General features: G+C 42.3%; 1 protein-coding gene across 5 annotated transcripts; it reads right to left on the bottom strand.

Annotated features, from left to right (window-relative positions):
- Positions 1 to 2,036: 2,036 nt before the first annotated feature.
- Positions 2,037 to 17,439, bottom strand: PCNX4 (pecanex 4). 5 transcript variants are annotated; one of them, XM_071557311.1, is made up of 13 exons: positions 17,327 to 17,439; positions 16,764 to 16,810; positions 15,397 to 15,449; positions 13,852 to 14,578; positions 12,036 to 12,215; positions 11,433 to 11,947; positions 10,537 to 10,637; positions 10,266 to 10,388; positions 9,674 to 10,037; positions 6,060 to 6,163; positions 4,566 to 5,599; positions 3,870 to 4,056; positions 2,037 to 3,521 (listed from the first exon to the last, which is right to left on the bottom strand). In XM_071557311.1, exons 4-13 carry the CDS (start codon positions 14,538 to 14,540, stop codon positions 3,270 to 3,272), a joined length of 3,549 nt encoding a protein of 1,182 aa, XP_071413412.1. In that variant the 5' UTR covers positions 14,541 to 14,578; positions 15,397 to 15,449; positions 16,764 to 16,810; positions 17,327 to 17,439; the 3' UTR covers positions 2,037 to 3,269. The 5 variants fall into 5 exon arrangements, with proteins under 5 accessions (XP_071413412.1, XP_071413411.1, XP_071413410.1 ...); XM_071557310.1 differs by having other exon boundaries at positions 16,764 to 16,807; XM_071557309.1 differs by lacking the exon at positions 16,764 to 16,810.
- Between the last annotated feature and the right edge of the window lie 553 nt (positions 17,440 to 17,992).

Here is a 17,992-nt window from a genome sequence, read left to right as displayed (position 1 = left end):
CCCAGAGAGGAACAGGGACTGCTCCTGTGGCAGAACAGCCTCTTAGCAATTGCAGCATGAAACAGAAGCTGAATTCCCAGCTTGTGTACAGAGCACACGCCACTCTCAACAGCACTGGTGGTGTATTGGGCAGCAACAGCCACAAGGAACCAAGGACTGTCCTTTTCAAAATGTTTACCATGGCACTGATACCTAATTCAGCCCTTAGCTAAGTTATCACTACCTCTGCCGTGGTAACTCACCTGTACTTACTACCTTGCTGACCTTGTTGTTGTGAAGAAGTCCTCAGTGATCTTTTGATGCACCTCAGGCCACACACTAGCCAAAGAAAAATCCATACTTACATCATTAAGTGATAATAAAAGAGTAACAATACATTTATAAATTATGGAAACTTCCAACCAGAGCAAGGAATAATCAAGAGTGATGTTTGTAACATGACAAAGATGGAAAATACTGTCTAGGAAAAACCCCACACCCAAAACCCTAATCAAATGGCAAATGTCTTGGGTGAAAGGTTCACTCCACTTGCCAACACACCACCTCCCACACTGTGGCTTGTGAAACATGAAGAGGCAGCAGCAAGTCAGCATCACAAAATGCAACTCCCAAAACAACACAGGTGCAGTTGCTGTTCACAGGATGGTGTAGCTTCCCTTCTCTAATGCACAGCAGGCCTGGCAGTTCTGTACACAGCAGAAGGCTTGCTCTCAATTCATGTACAGCTCTCTCTTCTTTCACTATTTTGATAAACTTTCATGCTCAAAGAATTTCCTGCTTGACACAGGGAAGGACAGCAGGAAGTGACAGCAGAGATAACACGAACCAGGTGGGGATGAAACTCTGTCAGAGAGGACACTGATGGTCAAGGAAAATGCTGAAAGCAGCTGCTTTCCAAAAAGGACAAAACATTTGCCATTTGAAAACTTTGGTTTGCTGATGCTTTGTTCCATTGGTTAGAAAACAGTGGAAAATGGTGGGGTGGCCTGTGCCAAGCTCAGTCATGGATCCTGAGTGCAGTACAGGGTGCCACTGGTAACCAGAACAGCAGCCTGTGTACACAGACAAGGCCAGGCTGGATGGGGCTCTGTTCCCTAATCCCTGGTAAATCAAAGAAACGCTCCAAACCAAACAGGACACGGTTCAAGAGCACGCAAACAAGCCAACACACTGGACAAGGGCACTCGGCTGCAGATCTGCGATACAGAACAAAAAGCTGTAACCTGTGTTGCTGCCAATAAAGGATGTAATGAGGGTTACAGGAAGGGACATCAGGAATTGTGGTCACACTGCTGCAGAAAACACTGGGATGTGCCAAGTGGCTCCATGCGTCAGTGAGTGAGGGGTGTGGGTTGTGCTGCTGGTGACAGCAGGGGACAGGATGTTGCAGGGCATTACAGCCCAGCTCCACATTCCCATGCACAAACAGGAATTCTGCCCATCACTAATCATGCTCCTCCATCTGGTACCAATCAGGATCTCTGCTGGAACACCGGGCCAGTTACCAGCAACAGTCCTCAAGAAGGCTGAGTACCAGATGGAGAGAACCCAAGGAAAGGAAGGGAAAAGGATCACAGCTCTCTTCAGGTTTTCTCAACTAGTTTATTCAGTCTTTATAAAAGACTGCTGCAAAAAAAAGGTAATTAAATTATCTGTGACCATATGGAAGGTAAGTAGTAAGAGGTTTACAATGAGGCAGGGAAGGTTAATTAGATTTAGGAAATAACTCCAGCTTTCCAATTGCTGCAAGAACAGCACAGAACTGGAGTGAACTCCTTGAGGAGTTCACAACACTCCTGGTATTTGAAGTTTTAAATCAGGGTAAACATTTGCCAGGGTAGTTTCTGCTGAGAGGGAGCTGAAAAAGGTGCTCTCTATAAGCCCCTTCCAGATCTCTTCTGTGACACTGAATTTCCAGGTGCAACTCAGGACCGAGCATGGCACCAAACAGGTGTTTCCTGACTCCTTCGGAATTCCACTACACCACCAAAAATCCTTTATAGTCATTCATCAAAAGAAACAGCCAGCAGGCAATACACTGCTTGTAACAAATTTTATCTGAGACAAAAGGTCTTAAACACAAGGAGTAAAAGTAGTAAACATGCTCCAGAATCAGACAAGGCTGGGTGTTCCAAACCAGTTCTCCCTCAGTTAAGGAGCAGGTCTGATTTAAATTCATTTTACAGGTTAAGGCAATACAATTACCTACTCCCTGCTCAGCATTTGCCAGCAGTAACTACTGACCAACAGAGAAAACACATTCATGTGCCAAGAGTGGTAGTAGTGGACAGGATCATGAGCCACTGAAACTGGACCACGACCTGCTTCCAAGGAGACTAATATTGCAAACCAGCTGCCAAAGTCTGTTCCAACCTGTGGTAAGGCTAAAAAAAGTAAGTTACTTTTGGCACAGACAGCTGGATTTCCACCTCCCCATCCCCCATCATCAAGCTGTCACTGTGTTTGTGGAAGACTGGTTAGTGAGATGGACATAGGTTGCAAATAACATACATATATATAATATATATAATATATATGGATACTGGAAGAAGGAGATGAAGTTATTCCATTTGTACTTAAAATTCCTTCTTAATTATACACATTTACTTCTTTCATCAGTAGGTCACACAGGTTATCAGTGTGTCAGAGCATACACTGTTTTATATAAATTCTCCTTACCAAAATAAGTACTTTGGTAAAAGTTGTCCCTTAGAACTTACTTTTGTTAAAGCATGGCTGATAACTTAGAACAACTAAGGAAGATCAGTGACATATAACAAATGCTAGAACTGAAGTCAGAACAATACAAAATGGCCAGAATTTTTTAAAAAAAATCATATAAATAGTCCTATGTACACTTTGGTTGCCAACTCTGGGGTTGGCAGTACTACAGGGAGCTGTAACCTGACTGGCAGTGCAAGTCACCTGTCCAAGAAAAAAAAAGTAAAAATGCACCAAAACTAGTCAATGAGCAGAATTATGCTGCTCCTCTCTAAACTGGAGAAGAGAATTTCAGCATCTGGCTCGTCAGCCACATAGGCAATGGTGTCTCATGTTCCAGCAGCAGGAAAACAGTTCCAAACTTCCTGCCTGCTGAAGTTTCTGGCCAGCACCATTTCTGTGCCAAGGACATGCACCGGTCTGGCACTGCCACACAGAGTAAAACCTGATCTGTAGTGCAGAAACGGAGCACGGGCATTTGATTCCCAACATCCAGGTGAAAATACACAAAATAATAACAGTCATAACAATGGGGAAAAAAAGCCATTCTAGAGCAGAGGGAGCTGCAGGAGCTCTGAGGAGTACACGGGGTAGCCCAGGGGCGGGTCGGCCGCCTGCACCGTGAGGTTGCGCAGCAGCACCGGGTGTGCCTGGATGCTGTACCGCTCCTCGTCGTCATTGGTGGCGTAGAGCAGCTCCCAGGACAGGTTGGCCCACTGACCTCGCACAGCTTCAGCATTGAGCTTTCCCACTTGTACCAACAACTCCTGAAGGGTGAGGACTCGCCCGGTGTAAATTCCCTGTAAGAACAAACAGATCACAATGTCCAGTGTGTTCTCTGAGAAGAGACACAAGCATTTTGGTTACAAAGCACTAAATAAAGCTTTGGGGCTACATGCTATGAATATCATCCCATTAAACACAGCAAAGTGTATTAACCAGTCTCCTGGTTTCGACTCTTCCATCCAGGAAGATAATCAGGAAATATTGCTGCATCTGTGGCATGATTCTCAATGACAGTGGTGTCAGTTCCTCTCTAGTACAAACTTTGTCCAGCCTTCATGGAACACAATTACAAAGGCAAAACAAAGAACAGTGGAAATGAAAACCAAACTTTGACCTTGCTCACTAGTAATTTTATTTCTTACCATGCTTGGGTCATGCCCCAGTGAGAAAAGGTATGGCTTTTCCTGCAGGACTGCCTGCTGCCACTCCAGGTCTGACACCAGCCCAATGTACCAAGCACTGTCATATTCCTCCAGGTAATTCACCAGCTCTTCAAAGTTCTCCACCGGACCCAGGCTGGCTTTGTCCACCATAAGTTTAAAAGTGTATCTGAAAGGTGCAGAACACCATACGGTCAGTTGTGCAGCAAAGACAGGAGGAAAAAAGGCTCTTAAGGCCACAGAAGGTGGAAAAAGGCTACACCAAACTCTGTCAGTTCCTGCTTATCAGCTGAACCACTGCCAGTCAGTCTGGCTGTGCTTTTACCTTACCTAGATTTAAAACACTTCAGCTTAAGCATCTCTCTTTCCCCTCCATTGCCATTCCTGCTGCCTGATAAGGGAAAATGTCAAACATCCAACCCCATTGTAATTCTCTTAGGTGTGGGGACAATGAAAATAGGTTGTTTTTCCCCAGCAGACTGGTGGCAGCTGATGTGGGTAGAATAGGAAAGAAGAAAACTCCATACCACAGGCTTTGCTGCCAGGGGTCACAGGCAAAATTTTAAGCTACAAATAAATACATTTAAATGATATGGGTTAAACACAACTTCAGTGAAGTAACATTTGCTTCCAAAGCACCAGGACTTTATATAATCTGAAGGAATGTTTTTCTTTTACCTGAATGCTTTCAATGCCAGCTGGAATAGCTCTGGTTTGTCCGTTAGCCAGTCCAAACCCACAGACCAGGGGATGCCCCCAGTGTAGGCCCTGAACACGTGGCTTGGGGCAGGCACAGTGTTATCCAGGCCAAACAGACCAAAGCAACACGACAGCACTCCGTGGATGTACAGGTCTTTCAAAGCTTTATCTTCCATGAGGTCTGCAAGTAAATTGGAAGGCTTTTCTTTCAGATGGAAAAAGTCCAGCTGACTCAAGACAAAGTGGTACCATTCCTCTGGAAACCTCTGTCTCATCTCACTGACTTTGGAAGGAGGCACTGGTGCTGTTCTCCATTCCTCGGGGATGCTCAATAGCTCTGAGTAAGAGCAACTAAATTCAATCTGAGGCAAAACCTCCGGCTGTTTCCCTTTGCCTACAGCAGGCAGCCCAAGCACCACAGCCCTGTATATTTTATCTTCTGGTGACATTTCTTGTGGGAAGTCTTGGCTCTGTGTTTCCACAGACCCTGGAATAGACAGGTGTACTTTTGGTGTTGGTCCCAACTGCCCAGGTTCTTTTCTGTCTTTTGTTCTGCCACTGGGTTCAGAATCAAAAGTGTCACTGTCATCAGTCCAGTCCTCCACTGTATCAACACTAAAGCTGTCTTCTCTCAGAGCCCTGGATCTTTCCACTGCACTGCTGTGCTGATTTTCTGGAAATGATCCTTGTTTGTTCTTGTCGGCACTGCCTGGGCTTTCCAATGTCTTTGATTTTTTGTAGCAATACTGAACAAGCATCCACACAAGCACTTTAATGAAATCATCTTTCAGGTGCTTTAAATGGTCATGGGAGTCAATGATTCCCGATAACACATTCCTGGCATCGGAATACAGCCGCACAGGTACAACAGTGCAAGGAGTCAGGATGTGTCCAAAATGAGGGTTGGGAGAGAGAATCTTTGTGTGCTCCTGATGCTCAAAGGCTGTTTCAAAAATTTCATCAACTCTGTGAGCTTCAGCAGCATGACAGGATGTTTCCTGCAGTTCTAGCCCCTAAAGCACAGATAAAAACAACCTCCTTTTAGTCTTCACCAGAACATGCCTTTAAATGCTAGCAAGCTGTTTGCTTCAAACAACACTTTTTCTGAATATATGTTCCATTGTCAATATTTCCACCACTGAGCCCATAAATCTCTCTAGGGAAAACAGTTAGATAAGTAGATGCAGTAACAAAGCACTCACTGCAATATTAGACACAGATCAATGTCTTAAATAAATCTTTGCCTCATCCAGATCTTATCAGCCATTTCACTGAAGATATTGTGTCGCAAACCGGATGATAAATTCCACATCTCCTGCACATGTCAATTGCAAGTCTGGTTAGGATAAAACTCATTTAAAAAAATTAACTGTAGCATCAAGTAGATCAGTTGACTGATTGATGAAATGCTACACAACAAAATGTTTGCATGATTTCCAAACATGAATATCACAGTGCTCAGCATGCAGTTACCTTAATGTTCAGACCACAGTAAGTGAAGCCTTTTTCCAGCACCAATATCCATATCAGTCTGTCCTGAAAGCGGCACAGATAATGTGATCCAGGTAGGGAGAGACCTAGACAAGTAAAAAAACCCCAGAAAACACTATGCATTACTTTGGTATCATAGTGATGAAAACCTTTTCTACATGCCAATGACCCAACTGCAAACACAAAATATTTCTGCATCAACACCATAACCAGTTAAAACTGGCTAACTAACAATCCTAACAAAACTAGCTGCAAAGCTGGATCTTGAAATTGCAGTGTTACCTTAGACAAAGCTGTGGAAAACCGGGAAACCCTCACACAACTGCAGGATTACAATATTCATACTGCACCAGGGTTAAGCAACTCCACCCTTAATTCCCTTTTGTAGAGATGCTTTTCATGATTAAACATCATCTTTGGCTGCTTTTCTAACCACACAGTTCCCACTGACGTTCTCTGGAGACCTAAAATTCTTATGAATACATTAAAGAATCATGATATAACACATAAGTATCCTAATGGCCCAGCTGCTGTGGAGTAAGAAGTTTATTCATTATGGGACAAACAAAAATATTACTGACCAGGATTTGTTACCTACAGCTCCAGTCTCTAAACTGATTCTCTGTATTCCAGCATTAGTAGAAAATTGTAGAATCACAGAAGGGTTTGGGTTGGAAGGGACCTTAAAAATCACCTAATTCCAACCCCCTGCCATGGGCAGGGACACCTTCCACTGTCCCAGGTTGCTCCAAGCCTTATCCAACCTGGCCTTGGAAACTCCCAGGGATGGATCAACTTCAGCTTCTCTGGGCAACCTGTGCCAGGGCTCACCACACTCACAGTCAAACAATTTGTTCTTAGTATCCTAAAACATCCTCTACACATTTTGTCCTAATGTAAAATCCAGAGTGTAAATGATTCTGCTCAAGTGTCAGCCTACCAGTGACATAATATCAAACCCGTTTTATAGACATAAATAGAGGCAGAGCAAGAGCACCTGCTCCTCCGTAAAGATTTGTGAATCAGTATCACACATATTGAACACTTACAGTAGATATAGTGGAAATAACCTGTACTTGTTCTGTAATACCTTTGTGTGTCTATGCAAAAATAAATCTGATCCCACTGCATTACATTTGACATCACCAACAATACAGACACACAAAATAAATTGGACTTCGAAAATCAGGTCTTGAACAACATCTACATAATTAGTATTCAAAAATTCTGCAATCTGGCTTTCACTGCAAAAATTAGATGACACTTATGTTCTGAAAAAAAAAAGGTATTTTTTCCCTTTTCCATCTATTTCAATAAAAACTGCAAGGCCAAATTTTCTAAGAACTGGTGATTATAATGTATTTGAACTTTAGCCTAATGTCCACTTCCTTAACACAATGGTTATGTCCTTAGGCATGACATTTGCTGCCAGTTTATGATCTGCCTCTGCTGTCACTCATGTCCAGTGACCACTCACTTGCACAGAGAATTTTAGTTTTAGAATGTTGTAAGATGAAATCAGTGAAACCAACCATTAAGCTGTAGTTAAAATTTAAGTAACCTTTTCTAACCCACTGAGCTAATGAAGTGCATTTTCTTGCTAACATTTTGCAAAGATTTTAATTCCTTTCTTGCTAGCTGTTAAAGCTACTAAAACTCCTCTACACAGAAAAGAAGTATGGGTTTAAATTAGTGACACACAAAGTGGTACCGCTTCGTTTTGAACTCATCTGAGAACATCACATTTTTTCTTGCTTCAAGACATTCATTCACAGGTTTTCCCATTAAAGAAGAGAAATTTCTCCTCCCTCAAGACTAGTCTTTTAAATTATTTATTCTGAAGCATACATGCCATCACAGTCATTATGGCAATGGGGAAAAAAATATAAAAAATATGTATAGACATAAACCACAAGAGAGATATAACAGATAAATATAACTATATATATGTATAGTATATATAAAATATAAATGGGCTGATGCCGTAGACAAACTAAAGTATTTCTCTTTAGAAAAAAAATACTTCCTAGTTTTAATGAATACCTCCCTCTAAACAGTACTAAAAGTGCAGCAAATGTGAAGTAGAGCACTTGGATATATTCTTCACAAAAGCATCATTAAGGCTAACTTCAACTGCCTTCAAATATTAGCCCATTTTTTCTAGTCATAAGCCATTTTCTAAAAGGCCTATGTAAATACCTGGCTCTTGTCTCAGGGCAGCAATCTTTTGATTATTTAGGTTACACAAAGGCTGTTTCTCAAGAAAACGAGCTTGCAATTTTAACTGTTATCCTGTCTCCAGCTGGGAAAAAGACTGGGCATTTCTTCACCTCTATTTCTGTAATTCTGTGAAACCCCCATCACGATGCCTTTCACAGGCTGTAAGCCCACAAGTGCTGTTACAACCCTACCCCAACTGCCTGCACAAGATGTGACAGTAAATCTTATCAGCTGGTTCTGTTCCCAACTGTTTACTGCTAGTTAGGCTACAAAAGTATTCTATAAATATCCAGTCAATATTCACCATATCAAATTAACACACCCCAATCAGCAAAGTCACCTTCTGGATCCTGAGTAATGGGATGGATGCAGAGAAAGACACAGACACACAAAGCCACGGAGCAATTTGACCAACATCCTTCTACAGGCTCTCTGGCAAGAGAACTCAATTTATTGCCTCCAATTAGGTGGGCAAAATGCCTTCCATCCTTTTTCTTCAGTATATAAACACTAGGATTGACACAGTTTTATCACCCTTTAATTTCTCCTTAAAGGTAACAAACCAGAGTTATTTTCGTACAAGCATGTAACAAGTACAGATCATAGAACCATTCCAGTTGGAAAAGACCTCCAAGATCAAATCCAACCTTTGTCTGAACACCACTGTGCCCCCTAAGACCATGGCACTAAGTGCCATGTCTACTCATCACTGTCTAGAACTACCTGAAGGCAAGTTCTAGCCAGGTGGGGGTTGGTCTCTTCTCCCAGGCACTCAGCAATAAGACAAGGGGGCACGATGGGCTCAAGCTCTGCCAGGGGAAATTGAAGTTGGAGATCAGAAAAAAAATTCTTTGCAGAGAGAGGAATCAGGCAATGGAATGGGCTGCCCAGAGAGGGGGTGGATTCCCCATCCCTGGAGGTTTCTGAACTGAGACTGGCCGTGGCACTGAGTGCCATGATCTGGTAAAGGGACTGGAGTTGGACCAAGGGTTGGACTTGATGATCTCGGAGGTCTTTTCCAACCCAATCGATTCTATGATTCTATTTTCTGAACACCCCCCAGTACGGTGATTCCACCACTTCCCCAGGGAGCCTGTTCCAACGCTTGACAACCCTTTCAGTGAGGAAATTTTTCCTAATATCCAAGCTGAACCTCCCCTGGAGCAGCTTGAGGCCATTCCCTTTGTCCTATCGCTGGTTGCCTGTACAAGCAGCATAAAAAGTAACCACTTTTCCCTAAATTGAACAATCTCTGAATATCAGCTTTAACCCATGCCGTGAAATGTGGTTTAAACCACCGTTCTCCCATTTACCAGCAAAATCACATTTCCTAAAATATTTAGCTGCATAACTCCCCAGTGTTGCTGTGCACCTACCCAGGCTCCCAGTGGCCAGTGCAGTCTGCAGGGCCACAGCCAGGCTGGGAACCAGCTGCTGGTAGTACACGGTGTCAGGGCACACACAGGCTGCGGCACCCACAGGTCCCGGCCAGCTCCGCACAGGCCTGGGAAACCCGACCAGGAACACGGGCAGCGTGAAGAGTGGCAGCAGTGGGGAGGAGAGGAGTGCAGAGATGGCAATGAGGGCCAGCAGCACTGGGAAGAACACGATGTTGAGGGTGATCAAGGTGGCGGTGGATTTCCGGCGTTGTTTCTTCTCTGTCCACGATGTCAAGAGAATGGCCAAGGCAAAGTGCAGCTTGGAGACAAACTGGAGCAGTCGATCCCGGATGAGACCAACCTGCAAGATACAAACAAGCACCTTATTTGTAGCCTTTATGGTATTTAGCACTGCCAGAGCTGCTTTGGCTACAATGATTTTAAGAAAATTAGGAATAACTGTCACTGATTGGTGTTACTATGTATCTTAGTACACAGTTTTTACCTTCTGGGCTCTGTAACTCTTTAACAGGGAAACAAAGACTTTTAAGTGACAACTACCTCCTTACATTTACATAATGACAATTACCAGCAAGAGTCTGAGTCCTGTATCAAGGCTTCTGTTCCACCAGAGTTCTGGATTAAACACCAACATTTGTGCTATTGACACAATCACAATGTCCAGTAAGGCATTTTCTGTATTCTGCCAGACCTAAAACAGAGGTATGTTAGAAACACATTTAAAAATGTATCTATTTATTTCTGCTTTAATGACCTGGAATATTTCTTCCAAGTCACCTTAATACTTAAATCATGCAGAAGAGCATTTCTTAGACTAACATATTTAAAATTCAATTTACCATCCTAAATATTCTTGTGAATCCAATGCAAACAGACACAGAGTGAAGGTTTTGTAGTGAACGGTCTAGTGACAGGAACGCTATCATAGCAAATGGAGACACTGTAATTGAAATAAAAGAATCATTGATTTCCTTTCAAAAACGTAATAAAAGCCTACAGAGGTAAGCAGTCTTACTGCAGAATGGCAATCTCAGTGTAAAAGAAGGACTCTTCCCTTCATTATCAAACTTCACTTTGTATGACACTCATAGGATATTGAACAGCTTATTTGCAATAATGCCCCAGGACAGCAAACATTTAACATCGATGTTCAGTTATTATTTGCTATTAAGGATTTTTTTGGCCTTTATTTATTTCTCCAAGAGACTGAGAGTACTCAAACAAATGAAAATAAACATGGAATAGCAGTCATCAATCCACTTTCCCAAACTGATGCTTCTTAATGAAATTAATTAATTTAAATCAAATTTTTATTTCCTCAGAGTAGATGTGTTTGTCCCTAACTTACCAGAAAGGAGGTTCCCTTTCCTACCAAGTTGTAAGAACCAATATTTAGTCAACTTGAAAACTCTCACTCTGTTTCTGAGTACCTTTTAAAAAACTACAAGTGCCATTTTTTTCAAAAGAGAGTACTGCAATTATAACTAAAACCCTTTAAAAGACCTTGCTTTCTGAGCTAGGCTTTTAAAAAGCTCAACGTTTCAGGTTCACCCCTAAAAAAAGAAACAAATAAAATCACTTTCAAATATTCTGGACAAGTAACTTTGACCTCAATGCACAATTTATCAAGACATCAACAAGTATTTCCAGCTACTTGGTTTTTCTTAGTTCATTCATAGAATCTTGCACATACAGCAGTTCTAGTGTTCAAACAACAGACAGTGTGTATTCCTACCTAGTGTTAGCAAAATCCTCCTGACAACACCAACTTTCATTAGCCTTCTTTGCTTCTCCATGAACACAGTCACAGTCCTGACATCCTTTGGATAAAAAGGGTTTCGGAAGACTCCAAACAAGTACACTCTCTGAATCTCTCTAAGAATCCACATAATTATAAGTAATAGGATCAGAATGTAACTTGCTATGGCCTGAGGACTGGCTTGGGAGAATGATGAAGAGCCTGCAAATCGATGCAGCAGACTTGCTTCCATGAGGGCAAACGTCAATACAGTCAAATAGAAAAGAAATTCCCTCCACCCAAATTGTATCCTAAGACCTCTCTGCTCATTTTTAGGTTTGCTGGAGGCTAAATGGCTGATCATGGTGTGTTTGAAGGCCAAACCAATCTCGCTTAGGTTAAGACTCAGTATGAACCCAAATCCAGTCATGAAGAGGATCACACCGAGAGTGTTGGGAATGAAATACGATGCTATTGCTGTTCCAGCAGAAATGAGAAACATTACTAATAACCTGTGAAGGAGAAAATAAACAAGATTTGCTTGAAAAGAAAAAGGTTATGAACAATATTGATATATTCTACAATCATAGAAACATTTACTTTGTGTTACTTGACATAGGTGAACCTCCTAGTCCAAACTCCAACAGTTGTTCCATTCCCCAGAGAAAAAGTGCATCAAGCGGGGGCAGAATTCCCATTGCCCACAAGAATGGCAGGAAAAGAAATAGGATGTGCAAAATCTGGTTTGTCTGTTCTAGAATGGGTGTGTTGGCAGCAAACCTGGATAAAAGAAGAAATGGATTTGACTTCTGTGAAGGAAAGGATAACTTATATGTGGGAAGACTTTTTGTTTAAATCCCACAGTAAAACCACTACATATTCAACCTACAGACCTCCAACTGTCATCTTTAAAAAAGAAAAATAAGGACATACATTTATGGTTGGGGCAGGAACACATTAATTAGAACATCAGAACACAGCCTAATTTTCTATTTAAGAAATCTGAAGCCTTCAGACTATGCAGATGAATCCAGCAATCAATTACCCCAATTGTTTTGATACTGTTATGTCAATACACTGAAGAAATACGTGTGCAAAAACAAAGGTCCACAGGCTCTAAAACCTCAATGGTTTAAGTAAAAAAAGTGAAGTATTTTTTCAGAGTCATAAAAGCAAAATTTTATGGAAGTCCAAGACCCAAGATGTAAGCCTTAACACTGGGAGAACTGGCATGTCGCCTGTACACTTAAACTCTCTTAAGGAATATAAAATATTGTTTTCTACATAAAAATGTCAAAATCTTCCTGTAAAAATACAAACATCAGTGTTAGAAATCTGCAAAAATGCTAACTCATATGTAGTTCACCAGCTAGCTAATTCAGTTAAAGGTGGACTGCCAAGGTATTTGGTTTCTCTCTAGTTGTAGTAAATAACTAAGTAAACCTCAAAGGAATTTTACCAGGAATTTAGATTATGTTTGAATTTTCTCCTCAGGAAATTAAATAGAAGAATTTGGAGTCCAAGACCACATGTATAATTCTCATGTTTTAACTGAAGTGGCAAGGAGGGTAAATCAATGAGGGTAAAATAATTAACAAAGACACCTCCAAGTGCAAATCTAGCAAAATCAAACATGCTTTTTGTTTTTTAAATGCATCTGAAGTACCCCAACCATAAAATATGTACGTGTGACAAAGTGATATAAATATCCCCCGACAGGGAGAAAGAATGCATGGAGGAAATCTAAAAGCATCTTGCTTTAAAAGATTCTATGGACACATGTTAAGAAAAACTCATCTGAAAAACAGAAATATAAAAGTCTATTTGTAGACTGACACAGGTCTTTTGTATTACAAAAGCACTTAAAAATCCAAGTTCAAAATCCATGTAACAAAGCTACAGCAATGTTCACATTTGCTTATCCATTCTTTAAAATCAGAGCCTTTTTTTTCCAATTGTATTAAAAGCTCTGCAGTCATTCTGCAGAGCTTAAATTAGAAAATATTCCAGTATGAACTCTGGACATAAATTCAGTACTCCTGAAGTTTACAGTGTTCAGATCTATGATTCCAGGTCAATAACATGTGTTTTCAAAACACATCCTTTAAAAGGATAGTGATGCAAATGCTTTGGTACAAAAATACTAAAAATGACATGGTAGAAGACAATTTTACCTGTCTCTTACTTAAAATTGCTTTGTTTTTCCTAATTTACATGGAATGCTATAAAAATTTAAGAACTTCTTCTACACAGCAGAAAGCCTCAATTTTTACCATATATGCTTCTTTCTTTAAAGTCCCTATAGCTGATTAAAATCTCAAAATAAATTTTCCTCAGAGGAATATTTTGATCTTTCTCATAAAAAATACACAGAATAACCATTACTTTAATTAGCTAAATGCATTATTAGGTTTACCTGTGTGCAAGATCCACAGCAATAAAGACAAAAATGTAGAAAGGTCTCATCAGAGCAGTGATTTCATAAGTATCCAGTGCTTGGAAAGTAGCTGTTTCAGTAGCTGTATTTATGATTAATGAATACTCTCCTATACATATGGTCACCCACCCAAACACAAAGATCACAACAGTTCCCCCAATGTTGCCATATAACAAGGTTATTCTGTTTGGCAGCAAATACCAAGTTCCCAGCCCACACAATACCCCTGCCAGAAAGGAATGAAATACAGTGTTGATTATGTACTTCTTGCCAGGAATAATAAATTTTACTGTCTCTGAACCTACACAGCTGGAAAATTCAAACTCATCTTCATCTGCCAGGGGATTCTGAATTTGCATTCTCTCTACTGTCACTGTTTTCTGCTTTGCATACAGATTTGTCACCTGAAGAGCCAGTGCAGTGACAAACATGAGTCCTCCCGAAATCACTGCAGTGCAATAGTCCTTCACAACTCCTAACTGGAACAACAGTGTTCCCACTCCTCCCCAAACCCACGGCGTCAGGAAGAGAATGATCTGGTTCACGTATATGTAGGGAGGGGCACAGTAGCCTAATTTGAACCGGGGACCTCCCAGCACAGTCTGAGGAAAGCGCTTCAAGAAGAACTCCTGTTTGTAATCGTTGAGCAGAGGTACATCTGGCCCCATCCTTGTGGCTCAGGAATGCTGGCTGAGTGTCATCTTCCCTGGGAGAGAACAGGAACAAAAATATAGAAACGTTACTGATTCTGCAGCTCAGAACCCAGGGGATTCTTGTGTCTTATTTCCCAAGTTACCGGGGAATTCTGACATGCTAAGGTTAGAATCTGCCAGAATACAACTAGTAAGCAAACACCTATTTTAAAACATAAACAGGTTGTTTAATTGGAAGCTTTAGGCAACAAATAAAACATATAACCTGTTCTTGCAGAACATTATTGATTCTGCAACTCAGAACCCAGGGGATTCTTGTGTCTTATTTCCCAAGTTACAGCAGACTTCTGACATGCTAGGGTTAGAACATGGCAGAATAAGCAAACACCTGTTTTAAAATATAAACATATTCTTTAATTGGAAGCTTTAGGCAACAAATAAAACATATAACCTGTTCTTGGGAGATGATGAAACTAACTCATCTCCACACCAGAACACCTTCCTAAAACTGACATTTTTCTCCACCTGGTCGGATTCCAATCACATCTTGCCACAGACCTCTAATTCCAAATAATCCTGTTAAGGATCTCCTTATACAAAGAGAAGAGTCAGGGATTTAAGTGAGTAGCCACTTAAGTGCAAGGATACAGGCACACAGATGTGCTTGTAAAAATCAGGCTTATGCAGTAAACTAAATGCAGGAAAATATTAGTAGAAGCATTAAAAATTATTTCCCACATCAGCATTGTTACTGTTCTCCCTACACAGCTCAGCTGTAGAACAGGACTCACTACACTCAGCACTACAATACAGTAAACAGTTCACTTTCTGCTTTCTAAAACACATAAAATTAAAAAAATAGATACAATACTTGTGAGCTGTAGCAGAAACAGCACATATTCTTCTGTATGTCAGTGGAGAAAGCTGAAAAATCAGAAAAAAAAGATACCTGTAAACATTTCCAATGATCTACCAAATAGAAATCAGCTATGAATGCTCACTTAGAGAGGATCAGGATTTTTTTTTTAACCATAAAATATTGAAAACATAGGAGTTTTTGGTCATACTATTTCAAGCCACTGAAAGTTTTTTAAAAGGAGAAAGTACCAAATCCTAATGGAAAAGACACATGTTGACAATGGAGAGGGAATTCATCCCAGTCAGCTCAGGAATTTGAAAATGTAACAGCAACACACCCAATTAAAAACAGAATTCAAATGTAATTAAAAAAAATCACAATTCAGCCAATCTTCTTTAGAAAAAAAAACACCATTTAGAGGGTACATGGGCAAGAAATTAAGCTGCTGTGAAAGTTACGGGCAGCTGAAGATTTATAAGCATATAAATGATAGAACCAGAGTTTTGAAAGAAATCTAGAACCAATAGGTGCATAGTTTCCCTTGAAAAACAGTTTTCAGGCAGCTGTGTTTTTCTGCTCCAAGAAGGGCTATTTTTGTTTTGAGTTCCAGTTTTCACTTGTGTTTGTCAGTTTATATTGCTAACCAAATGTTAACAGAACATTCCTCTTACAGTTTCTGGGTAAACAATAGGCATCTTTGTGTAAGACACAAAAATCTACACACATAAACAATATAGTTCTACCTGGCTCTACTCCAATACAAGCCATAGAAAGAGGTGTCTTTATTTATAAATGAAAACCCTCAGACTGAAGCTCACAAACTACACGAAGTTGTTCCTGGACCATCCTCCTGGCTTCCAAATAGTCAGGTAGCACATGAGGACTTCAAAGAGGGACACCTAAGTGTCTCATTATTCCTGTGCAAAGTCTTAGCAACAAGACTCCACACATCAGTGAGTGTTTACAGGCCCTGGCTTCAATATACATTCCTAACATACAGGCCTGGTCCCACTTTGACAACTCGCCTGGTTACCCAAACAATCCACACAACACTGTCATCACCAGCAGGGATCCACGTGGCTTGGATACTTTCACAAGGATGGCAAAAGGGCTTTAAAACCATAAAGTCACTTAACAAGTTCCCCCCTGCAATATCCTCTCTATGTCCTTATTACAGAAGGAAACAAAGCAAACTTTGATGCAAACTTAGGTAGAAATTCACAGGCATGAGTTTTGGTCTAAATGAACATCATCCTTCATGTACACTGGTGATGGGTCAACTTAGTTTGGTTTGGTTTTATTTCCAGCAGATTACAGAGTATGTGCACAGCTGTCTGCCACCTAAGCAGCTGAAACACATAAAGCTTAAAAATACTTACCTTGATGGTCTCCCAGGTGAGGGTAAGTGAGGGTTACAAAGCACCTGCTGGCACAGGAGGGACAAACAGGTGGGAGGTGAAGGGGAGGTTGTGGCATCCCCTGCAGGCAAATCCAGACACACGTGTGTGCCCGGACACCTGACCCGTGGATGGAGATTCCACAGGTTACACATCCATGGTTATGGATTGCACTGTGCCGCAGGCCAGCTCCCAGCCAGAGCTGCCGATGCCACCCCGCACTGAGCCTGGGGACGCAGCACTTTGGGACAACACTCCGCATCCAGCTTTGGGATGTGCATCCCAGGACCACCTCTGGGAAAGGCCACAGGCCACCTGTCCTGAAGCACCTCTGCCCCTGACCAGACGGGCTCCCATCTGAACCGCCACTCTTCTCACCCACCCACCTTGCCCTCACCTCATCTGCAGCCACTTAAACTGAAGCACCCAACCCGGCGAACACAAAACACACCTCTGCGGTCTCAGCTCCAGAGGGGATGGTGCCACCGGGCAGCGCGGCCGAGGGACAAACCCGCGGCAAGGACCTCAGAGAGGCGAGCACCTACCTGTGGCCCGGGCTCGGAGCAGGGCAGGGGGAGCACGGACCGGGCCGAGCCCGCGGCGGGAGGAGGAGGAGGAGGATGGCGGAGCGGTCCCGTCCTCTCCCCGCCCCTCCGCCCTCCCCTCAGCCGCCGCCGCCATTTTGCCCGCCCGAGGCAGCCGCGGGGTGCGGGAAAATGGCTCCGGGCGGTAAGGGGGGATGGCCGTCCTGCTGCCTCACGGCGGCACCGCAGGAGCAGCTGGGTCGGGAAACATCTCCGAGATGATCCAGCCCCACCTGTGATCCAGCGCCACCATGTCAGCCAGAGCGTGGCATCAAATACCACGTCCAGTCTGTCCTTACACACCCCCAGGGACAGTGGCTCGCCCACCTCCCTGAGCATCCGATTCCAATGCCTAATGATCCTTCCCGTGAGGAAATTACTTCTGATGTCCAACTTGACCGTGCCCTGGCACAGCCTGAGGCCGTTCCCTCTCCTGTCGTTGTTCCTGGAGCAAAGCCCGACCGGCCCCGGCTCCCCCCTCCTGTCGGGGACTTGCAGGGCCATAATGTCCCCCCCGAGCCTCGTTTTCTCCAGGATGGGCTCCCTCAGCCTCTCATCAGGCCTTGGCTCCAGCCCCTTTAAGGTGGGGTGTTCACAGCTCGGTTTCCACACCACAGACAACCATCG

This window comes from Pithys albifrons, chromosome 6, assembly GCF_047495875.1.
Source record: "Pithys albifrons albifrons isolate INPA30051 chromosome 6, PitAlb_v1, whole genome shotgun sequence".
Lineage (NCBI taxonomy): Eukaryota > Metazoa > Chordata > Aves > Passeriformes > Thamnophilidae > Pithys > Pithys albifrons.
The sequence above is the reverse complement of the archived record's forward strand: the minus strand, read 5'-3'. Positions and strand labels throughout refer to the sequence as shown.